The sequence below is a fragment of the Wasmannia auropunctata genome, unplaced genomic scaffold (assembly GCF_000956235.1).
Source record: "Wasmannia auropunctata unplaced genomic scaffold, wasmannia.A_1.0 LD335690.1, whole genome shotgun sequence".
NCBI lineage: Eukaryota > Metazoa > Arthropoda > Insecta > Hymenoptera > Formicidae > Wasmannia > Wasmannia auropunctata.
The window spans coordinates 168,855-180,439 of NW_012027200.1; the positions used below are offsets into that span (position 1 = coordinate 168,855).

The 11,585-nt window shown below is 37.6% G+C and overlaps 1 protein-coding gene across 3 annotated transcripts in view; it reads left to right on the plus strand.

The window, feature by feature from the left end:
* The window catches only part of LOC105456410 (sodium-dependent noradrenaline transporter), a 30,332-nt gene extending 18,838 nt beyond the window's left edge, over positions 1–11,494 (plus strand). For all 3 annotated transcript variants that reach the window (XM_011700406.1, XM_011700407.1, XM_011700405.1), the window contains exons 4-12: positions 1,075–1,384; positions 1,972–2,110; positions 2,329–2,463; positions 3,879–3,982; positions 4,268–4,505; positions 4,753–4,881; positions 5,196–5,396; positions 5,916–6,083; positions 6,433–11,494. In XM_011700406.1, coding sequence (XP_011698708.1) covers positions 1,075–1,384; positions 1,972–2,110; positions 2,329–2,463; positions 3,879–3,982; positions 4,268–4,505; positions 4,753–4,881; positions 5,196–5,396; positions 5,916–6,083; positions 6,433–6,645 — 1,637 coding nt within the window. In that variant the 3' untranslated portion in view covers positions 6,646–11,494. The remainder of the gene's footprint in view (positions 1–1,074; positions 1,385–1,971; positions 2,111–2,328; positions 2,464–3,878; positions 3,983–4,267; positions 4,506–4,752; positions 4,882–5,195; positions 5,397–5,915; positions 6,084–6,432) is intronic.
* The last annotated feature ends 91 nt before the right edge of the window (positions 11,495–11,585 follow it).

Below are 11,585 nucleotides of genomic sequence, written 5' to 3' on the forward strand. Positions count from 1 at the left end.
TGTGTGTGTGTGTGTGTGTGTGTGTGTGTGTGTGTGTGTATGTGTGTGTATGTGTGCTTTCTTGCCTCGCAGATCTCTCTCGTAATACGTGGCCGCGGTTGCTTTATGCGACGCGTATAAATCCGAGGGAATCACAGTGGGATGTGAGAGACACGACCGGTGCTCTCCGCGTAAAGAGCCTCCATTTCCGCCGATTTCCAACTTCATTTCCACAGCCACAATTTCACCCGCCCGTCCGCCGCTGATCGCCGTATGATCGATCAAGATCATCCGTCGTCGCAATTCTGCGTCGCATGATAAACGTATCTACGTGCAAATGATTGACCTTCTCTACTGTGGTATGCGAGATCGCATATATAGGTACGTATGTACGTACCTATATATGCGATCTCGCATACCACAGTAGAGAAGGTCAATCATTTGCATAGGTGTACGATGTATACGCGCCGCAAGAAACAATATTGGCACAGGAAGAACGGTGCATTTCTAACGTTTCTGCCGCGTTGTTCCGATTTCTCTCGCACCTACACGATTATCGTGCTAATTTGTTTAGTGATAATTGATCCTTGCACTTCTGAGATCAATTTAACACACACACACACACGCGCGCGCGCGGATTGTCAATGAGGAAGCTGCAACAAATAATGGATTAATAAAATTAGACAATTTTTGGGAAATAAAATTTTTGCAATAAAAATGAAAATTCTTGATTATATATTTATTCGATATTATTTCGCTTAATTTGCTTTTAGATAAAAAAATAGATCAGCATTAATAAATTCGACAAAAATAGTCGAGTTTATTTGATCGCAATTCTTAAGAATTAAACATTAGCATGTCCATCATGAAATTAAATATAATGATATTAAAAATTATATTAGAAAGAAAGGTTTATATTAAATATAAATCTTTTTTTATTATTTGAATCATTTTTTATGCGATCATTGATAATCACATGCAAACTTTGAAAATACAGAAACTGAAATGCTTTAATTTTCTAATTGTATGAAGATAGCCTTCGATCACTATGCGATGGAACGTTTGGCATGAAAAAACGCGTTTGTTCTTGATTAGGTATCGGATACGCGGTCGTCCTAATCGCGTTTTACGTTGATTTCTACTATAACGTCATCATCGCCTGGTCACTTCGTTATTTCTTCGCCTCGTTCGCCACGATGCTGCCGTGGACCTCCTGCGACAACGACTGGAACACGCCGCTGTGCCGTGAATTCGACGCGAACGTCTCGTACGCGCTCGAGGATATGACCAGCGACATAAGTGAGAATTTTGGAAACGCCACCCGGCTTCTGGTCGATCTAGGATCGGATGTCGCTGCTCAGAGTACGGCGGATAATCATACGAGCGCTGCGCATGAATACTTCAAGTGAGTGACACTTTGAAAACAAAATTATCTTTAACGTTAAATATCGTTAAATAACGTTAAATTATCTTGAACGTTAAATAACGTTAAATTATCTTGAACGTTAAATATTAATACTTAATATTTGTATATGATTATAGCAAACGATTAAGATTTCCAGATAATTTTAGTTTTTAGCAAAACGCAAAAGATATTTATGTATAATTTAAAATATTGATAATTTTGAATGACACTTGAAGAATTAATATTGGATGGCAATATCTTAGATATTGAAATATTTATCTTCGTAATTTAAACTTTGTTTTAATAAAACAATAGTATATTATCATAACATAGAAATAATATGAAAATATATTGTGTGCAGAAACTCTAAAATTATTAAGACATTAAATATATATACATATTTTAGATTTTTGTCGCAATTCTTAAAAATTCAAACGTTACGTGTCCGTTGTATAGAATTAAATATAATTATATTAAAAATTATATTAGAAAGAAAGGTATATTAAATATAAATTTTTTTCTTTACCCAAATTATTTACACAATATCTCCACGCAATATCTGAACTATAAAACATTTTTCTTCTAAGTCGCGCTATTCTGGAGCTACACCGAAGCGAGGGCTTACACGATCTTGGTGCCATTAAGTGGGATATCGCGCTATGCTTGCTCGTGGTCTATCTGGTCTGCTACTTTTCCCTGTGGAAGGGCATCTCGACTTCCGGCAAGGTAAGCTAAGTGCCTCGTCAGTGATTCAAGATCCTAAAGACGAATGAGAGTGAGTCTCCAAAAGACATCTTTTCACTTAAGATCCACAATAGCGCCGTACATTTATATTAAAGAGTTCTATCAAGCGCTTATCTACGAGAATCATATATATGTATAGAATATTTTAGATCGTGTGAGAATGGAACTATAATACAACGAGCGATTCTTTTGTGTTATAGGTAGTCTGGTTTACTGCTCTTTTCCCTTACGCAGTCCTGCTCATTTTGTTGATAAGAGGTGTCACTCTACCGGGCAGTATGGAGGGGATCCGTTATTATCTCAGTCCAAATTTCGCCGTTATCACAAAGGCAGAGGTATGTGTAATGTTTTGCATGCGTGTACAGTGCTCGAAATATTTTGCATAACTTTTAAGAAACGAATTTTTAATCCGTTTATTGTGTGTTTAATATCTGTTTTTTATGGACTTAAATATTTTCTTAAAATCCATCCGCCCCTTAAAATAACTTAAAGCAATTTGTAATAAATAAAATAATGTTAATAATCAAGATTGTGATTAATAAAAATTAATAAGCTGCTACCCAATTAATAATTTGAAATAATTTATAATTCTATTGCATAATTAAATCTCGTGATTGACAATAAAAAATGAAGTATATAAAATACTGGAGCTATTTATAATAAGCGTATCATAATAAAGAAAACATCACTCTTCCCACGAGACATTGAAAAATATTTTTCGCTCACAATACGCGGGGTTTATTTTTTAATAAAATTGTAAAAGAAAGAGGAAAGTATCGGGCGCGCTCGCGATTGTTTTATTGCCGTTGACCTGGATTATTATAAGCCGTGACGTATCCCCGCGGCCAGTGACAAAAAGAGAAAACTTTGGGAGTTAATGCGTTTGTAGGATCGCGAGTACGGGTTCGAGAGCGGAAGCGAATGGGGGAGCGTGGGGGGTAGAAAGGTGGCCGGGTATGGTGACCGAGCTATGGGAAAAATAGGGTAGGAGGAACGTGCAGGGTTAACTGACGACGGTGAAAATGGAAACTCTGTGTAGCTGTCATAATGAACATTAGAGTTTGGTAGAGCACGCGCTAGAACGTTAGAACGCGCGCCGACCCTCGTGCTTCGCGTGCGGAATGCATTCCGTCGCTGAGGACGGCGGCGACTTTAGCCGCTTACCGCCGTCGTCGCTAAAGTGGGATTTATATATCAGTGAGAAAGTGGATTTGTTGATCACCGCTAATCCGTACAGGATTTACGAGAAGAATCAGGTTGATGTATTGACCGATGCCCTTCTTCTCCCCTGTTCTCTCTCTCTCTCTTCTTTCCGGGAAATCTTTTTTTTCGTAAATTCGCAATTGATTTGTACAATTTTTCTTCCAGCTCTATGTATTGTTCGTTATAGTAAATATATAGTGATTAATATGTTTGACGCAACAAAAATTGTTCGTGAAAATTACTAATAAGTAGTTTATAGATACTTGAAACAATGGAAAATTGAAATTTCTTAACATGCGTGGATTCTAAGAGTATAAAACTATTACATGAGCCGTACGATAAAGATTTCAAGCCTATTGATTATGACTATGGGATCCAACAACTTCTTTTTCTTGCAGCCAATCAACAGGCTTGAAATACTTTGTCGAATGTAATACCAGCCTTAAAATACTGATAGTATTTTTATTTTATGAGAATTGAGAATGAGAATCTTATTAGGAACGTGTTCTATCGCTTTTACGAGGATATTCTTTCCATCTTCTTCCAGGTATGGGTGGACGCGGCGACGCAGGTATTTTTCTCTCTAGGACCGGGATTCGGAGTGTTGCTGGCCTACGCGAGCTACAACAAATATCACAACAATGTTTACAAGTAAGAATGCCAGATCTTCTTCTTTTTTTTTTTAATAGCACTTGCTTTTCTTTCGCGCATCTGATTCGCCCGCAATGCCTAACTAATAGTCGAATTTAATACGAAAACCTATATGTATCAGAAAATATTAAAATGTGAGTACAAAAGGCAGCTATAGTTTCATTGGAAACTTTCAAAAATTTTTGGTTTACACTCGGCGGCTCTTTCGATACAACTGAAGGAATCTGAAGGTCGTTCGTTACTCTTCGTTTTCATCCCATATCCTGACATTCGTGTTCTCCGCAGAGACGCCCTGCTGACGAGCTTGATCAACAGCGCAACGTCCTTCGTCGCAGGATTCGTCATATTCTCGGTGCTCGGCTACATGGCGCACGCCAGCGGCAAGTCCATCCAGGATGTCGCCACAGAAGGACCCGGTCTGGTCTTCATCGTCTATCCGGCGGCCATCGCTACGATGCCCGGTTCGACATTCTGGGCGCTCATCTTCTTCATGATGCTGCTCACACTCGGTTTAGACAGCTCGGTGAGTTTTTATTTTAAAATAAACTGTTTACCGCATATACGAATTACTTCAACAGTAATAATATTTTTTTACATGTTTTATTTTATTGAAAATTGTTTCATTCACTTTTCTTCCTGTAAAACTGCCATTTGATATACCTATTGTCATTAAATATAATATGTCGAAGATATCTTTTTTTTTTTTAAGCGATGGAACTCCTCGCTTATATGAATAGTTAAGATTATTAGAAATTAATGTGATTTTATAGTTCGGAGGCTCGGAGGCAATTATAACGGCACTTAGCGACGAGTTTCCAATAATCGGCAATAATCGTGAGATCTTCGTGGCGTGCTTGTTCACTCTATACTTTCTGGTCGGACTTGCTTCTTGCTCACAGGTACATACCCTAATTGTTTTAATTATTGATACCGTAAATATCAGTTTGATAATTTCTAGTCTGATAAAAACTTTCGATACAAGAACATATAAAAAATACGTATCTTGGAAAACTATATTTAATAAGTTTTAATCTTTAAAATTACTCTTAGATGTCTTTGTAATATTTCCTGCAATAAAGTCTCAATTTATTAAAACAACATATTACACTTTTGTATTGTTGTAGATTGTGTTAAATTTATGCAAAACGGTACGTGATTTCTAATGCGCGTGCCTTGCATTATATAAACAGAAGGCTATTGCTTTTCAATATAGGGCGGGTTTTACTTTTTCCACTTGTTGGATCGATACGCGGCCGGGTACTCGATGCTGTTCGCCGTACTGGCAGAAACAATCGCGGTCAGTTGGATCTATGGAACGGACCGATTTTGCGCCGATATCAAGGACATGATCGGATTCAAACCCGGCATCTACTGGCGTGTATGCTGGAAATTCGCAGCACCTCTTTTCCTTATGGTACGTCATAATATAGTCAGTGTAAATCGTATTAGGTGGCTCAAGAAGTATAACAATACCATTTAAAAAAGAATTTACACTTCTAACAATTTTTGTAAAAAAAATTGATTTTTATTTCTTTCAATAAAGGTGATAATAATAATATTTATAATAATTATAACAAGTTTAAAGAAAAATAATTCTATGAGGCAATCTTGATTTTCTCCTGATTTAATTTCAATTTTTATTTTATTTTGTTTCATTTTCGCTCAGTTTCATAATTTATATGAGGAGTTAAACTTCTTGCCCAACAACCTTTATTTTAAGAACCAAGTTTTATTTTTAAATCTTATTTGTTGTTGTATTATATACTTTTATTACAATAGAATATATTTTCTCAATCAAAATTTAATTTCAAAAATCAAAATCCGGATTCTTTTTGATGAGTGATTGCTCTAATACTGAATTAATTTAGCATTCAAATAATAATAGTCATCGTATTTATTACATATACATTTGTTTTTTATTTGATGCTTACAGTTTATCATCGTCTATGGTTTAATGGGATACGAACCATTATCATACGAAGATTACACTTATCCGGTTTGGGCAAATATATTAGGCTGGCTAATCGCATGCTCTTCCATCATCATGATCCCAGGTATGGCGATCTACAAAATCAGCAGCACACCCGGATCCTTTGTTCAAGTAAGTATTTTACTTAATTTATCTAATATAAAAATCAATGAAACCACATAAAACTGCAATTGTATTTATTATTAGAAAAAATATTAATAGAAGAAAAAAGGAAACTTTGTCTTCTTGATCGAATATAATTTATACAATTAAATCTAAAATAATTATACATTACAAAATAAAAACATATTATATACACTTGAGTTTCTTAGCGGATAAGTTTACTGAAAAGATAATTAAGGATTGATTGAACGTTGCTAAATTAATTTTATCAAATTATTTGAATTATATTTATAATAATTAGCTCTCTTTCCGTGAGAAGATAACGCGATATACATATGCGTCAAATTTTTCAACGCAGAGGTTGAAGATCCTGACGACACCGTGGCGGGACACGCAGCATCAGAGGAACGATCTGTCCTCGGTGGCGAACGGCGCGATACGTCGAAGTTTCCTGGCCGAGCAGGACTTCGAAATTACCAAGGATCACGAGTTAACTAAGGAACAGACGGAGGTAATGATTCAATCTAGAGAGGGTGTCAAGGGGAACGATCCGCCTCCCGAGCCAGTCTAGGACAGTGCGGTTGTGATTTTGCACGGTGCCCGGTTCCAAGTATACCTCTGCTAGAGCACGAACGCCGAGCAAGGTCCCACGGCGGCAAGTAACAAAAATCCACCGATCGAACAAGACGAGGATCAGTCTCTTATCACGGACCGATACACTACGGACACTCGAGCGCACTCCCACTTGAATCTCGAGGGTACCGACTTGATTGACGACGTGTGATCTCTTCTCCTCGGGTCACGGTCGAGATCCCGCGCGACTCGACGTTCGCGCGTCGGCTCACTTTGTTTCTTCATCGCCGAGAACGGAACCGAAAAGGCAGGCTATCCCCCGTTCCGCGTGTGTTCCATCGCGAAAAGTGTCGCGCGGATACCGATGATAGAAAGAAAGAAACCCGGAGAAGAGAGTGGATGTCGTCGCGACGTAACACCGACATAACGTCGTCAGCCATGCCTTCCCTCGGACGGGCCTCCCCTAGCGATAACCCCTGTATCCTGTAAATATTTAACAACGCGCGTCACGGAACACGACAAGTCGCATGAGAGATTGGTGAGATACCTTGGCGAACACAAGCACTGATGTTCACGCTTCTTCTAACGGACAATGTTTGTCGCAAACGAGAGAGCCACTCTACGATCCTACCTACCTTTGGACGACAGCTTTAAACCTAGGAGAATCATTTACGCAAAGAGTCTAATTTAGTATAGTCTCGACCTTTGTAATAAACCGACTCGGTATTTTTCTAAGGAGCGCGGCGACTAATGGACCCGCTTTGAGGCAATTAACCGAGAACCCGTTTATCTTCAGTAAAAAAAAAACAATCCCCCTCCTCCCCCTTCCTGCGTAAAAGATTCCCCGAGTCGTTTCGCGGTATCGAGTTCGAAACGGACTTTGTTGTTTAATAATACCGTTTATTTTAGACCGATGCAAGAGTTATGCAATCGCGTATAAAAAGAAAACGTTCACTTCATATAAAGATGTTATAGAAGAGAGATTATAACGTTAAGATATCTTGTAGGAGATGATTGCGCGATACCGATTAATTTCGAATTGCGATTGACGATTCCCTCGCTGGGACGCCACGTTGTTATTGTCTATAAAATAGAACGGTGGGAGGGAATTGTGAGTTGATCACGGTTAATCGGCGTCGATGTTTTAGACGGTGGATTTAGAATTATATATATATTTCCGTTTGACCAGCCCTCCAGGGCTTCGCCGTAAGCCCGCGGACGGTAAATGCTGTGTGGACTATACGCAAATTATAATATCACCGGTAAAATGTTAAGGAATTTATCAGGTCTCTATTGCCGGTGTGAATACGCTTCATAACGATATCCCGCTCAGTCCTGTGTCGAATCACCATCGTAGCACGGAGAACGATGGCGTTTTTTATATAGATACAATTTTCAATCACTGGGTTCACACTCATAATCTTCTAGTCATCGATTATTTCCTTACATATCCATTAAAGATCCGCGAGTGTATGATGCGATTTCTTTAATGAAAATTCTCTAGAAAATTTAACTATAACTTTCAGCCATCTTGATAGTTTATTATTTTACATTATTTGTTTACTGACTGGCTCCGCACGACCTGTTTGTCGAATATTACACGGATTTTATCACATTAAAACCGAATTTTATAATATTATCACGTGGACACATACAATATATCAATTGTGTAATCCCGTATCAATAGTTTAGGTAGTCAGACATGCTTTTCGGTTTTAAACATTGAATGTAAAAACATATTGCGTTTGAAAATTAAACAACCGTAATATTTACTTTATATATGCTTAATACGAATGTATAAGTTTAAAATAATAATAATTATAATACTAATTCATTGAAATAATAATTTTGATGAATTAGTATTCATTAGTATTTTACCTCAATTAATTGTGATTAATTGTTATCAGTATTATTTAAAACATAATGTTTAATTTAATCATTTGGAGTATTTAAAAAAAATTTAGAAGCGTTTATCTTTCCACTATACTTATCAGGTTGATCAGAAAATCTTTTCATATTTTATGTGCAAAAAGGATGACTTAAAATACGAAAAGACTTTCTGACCAACCTAAAATTAGTTTATTTTTATTTACACCATTTCAGTTATTTAAAATACATGGAGGATTATTGTGCCAAATGATTTTTTTTACAAGAGTTTTTGTTTGTATAGAAACTGCAAAGGATTTATAACCCTTTACAGTCCAAACCATTTCTCAGAAATGGTCAAATATTTTATTCTCAATTTTGTTATTCTCAATCTAATCGGCTAATTAAAGATTTTTATACTTAGAGGAATTTATAGAAATCTCAAAAATATGCATTGCCGATTATAATATGAGGAATTATATGATAGATTATATCGCAACGTATTAGATTAAGTTCAACTCAACGTAGGATCGTAAATATGTGTCATAAATACGGGTCGATTCGCGAATAAACGCGTCGTGTGGGCCTGACAGTGGAGCGACAATTTTGCGAGAATCAGTCGCAATTTCCAGTAGTTTGAGATCATAACGTCGAACACTTAACGAGTGTTCAAACCCTAACGTGCGCCGGTATGCTCGTGACTCTATTTGTCTATCTGCTTCCACACTTATGCGTTATCGCGCGACGTAACGGGGACGATAAATCGTCTCCTAATTCTCACAATATCGCGCGACGCGCGTATCTCCCCTTCGTTCACGATGCACCGCCTTCATTGAGATAGGACCGTTCGTCATTTATCTAATAGTATTAGCCAGGGCCAGTAGAATTGATCGATATAACGTAGGTATCCGACGGATGTTCTCAGATACGTAAACGTCCTCCAGAGTCGAGCAGTTTGCAGGTAACTTTCTGAAAGACTACATTTTAAGAAAGTTGCTTCAATTAAGTTAAATAATTTAAATAATTAAAAAAGGTTGTTTTAATTGTATATTTATAACATCCTTTCTTCTTATGACTAACATATATACAAGTATCTCAACTCTTTGGCTACTACGCGCCACTATAATGACTTCCCGTTTCAAATCTATTCTTTCAAGCGAAAGACTCCATTGTGCCCATATTAGATTAAATATTGAGATTAAGATTAGATTGGGATTTAATTAATCAGAAGAAAGAAAATCAATCTCAAGTTTAGTGAACTTTGCTTTGATTAATCAAATTCCAATCCAGTTTCAATCTTTAATCTGATACGGCATTAAAGTGACTTCCCTCTGAAAAGTCTTTTGAGACAAAATACCACTGTAATAACTTTTTTCTATGTCGAATCTTGCCATTATTCAGTAGAAACTCAGACAGCACACATGTCCAAAATCGTCTTCAAAACGTCCCGATTATGGACATACGTGTTGTCAGTGAATGCTCTAAATTGTTTTGATCTGCATTTATTTCATCAAAAGAAATGCGTTTGCGCTTTTAAATTTCGCGGAGCCGTGCGATACGCTCCGCCATAGTCAAAGGATTAATCATACATTTAGAGTTGATTCTTTCTCTTATTTATTATTACTTATTTATTATTTACTGAATTAACTTAATTTAGTAAATTAATTTCAGCAAATTATTTAGTTTGTTTAATTTTTCTTAGTTCACTAAATTGTTCTTCAAAATTTTTTTATTATCAAATCAGCGTATCAGTCTGCTGCGATTTATCGATTTGTTTCTTAATAAAAAAAACTTCTTTCATATGTGGCAATTAACCATACAATATAAGCACAAAATATTAGTAAAAATTTGCGCGTCTTCGACGGATATCCAAGGATACCTGCGTCGCGCATTCCCGCCGCAAACTTCGTTTGGTCGGGAGACGAAGGGGTCGTATTGTCCCGGCGCGGGCGGCGGGGGACGCCGATATATCACACTTGTAGGTACAATAATTACGTGTCTCGCATTGTAGCCCCGCGAACTGGCCGATGAACAAAAAAAAAGAACGGCCGGGCATAGGAATTAAGAATTTCGAAATCGTCGTGATAGAAAGTCGTTAGAATCTTGCGGTCGCGAGGCGACCGCCGCGACCTGCGTTCTCCATCCCCCTCTCCCCCACCTCCTAACACTTCATCCCTCGCGCGCAGGGGCGCGTCGTCGCACGCGCGACACATATATTATATAGTTTATTTAGCGATCGTTGTTTAGATACAGAGATGTATACGTATCTATAAACTCACATGTGTATGTATATACAGATATAAAAGTCTACATATATATATATTTTATACACATCGCATCCGAGTTGCCACCGCAGCCATAGGTAGCAGCTCGGGCCTTGTTAAACTCGATTGAACGATTTAAACTGACTTCGCCTCCGAGACGAGGAAACTACAATAGCACAAGCTTGCGAGAGGAGAAGAAAAAGAAACGTCGGCTTATATAATCCCGAAACCTTTCTCTCCCTTCCGCCACCCCCCGAAGTCAAGTCGCGGCGATCGTGCCCGCCCAAGAGCCATATTGGTCGGGCATTCGCCGAGGCTTATTAAATCGCACGCGCAAGAAAGTTTTTGCATCGCTTTGGATTGCGGCACTACTATACCCCTCACACCGTACATGTATATTCTCTAACGTTACGCTTTTCTAATTAGTGCACCGATTATTGTCAATCGACACCGCTATTAACCGCTGTATTTAACATCGTTGTTAATTTTGATTAGAATATTTTGTTGTTACTCGTATTATAAGTGATAAATATGAGATATTGTTTTCCTTTAGCTTTGTTACACCTGGATTTACGTGGGCGAGACGGTCATTATTCGTCGGTACCGTATTGACAGCGCGGTACCGAGATAATAATGATTCCGTTCGTCCACCGAAGACAACCAGCCATGATTGAGTTTTTAGGGCATTATGCAATAAAATAAGAAATATATTAGTTAGTCACAGTTGTGTTTATAGATCTACGTTTATTAACGAAGAGATGAAGATTTGCGCCAGTAAATGGCGAGACGATATGTGTCTCGGAAGAAG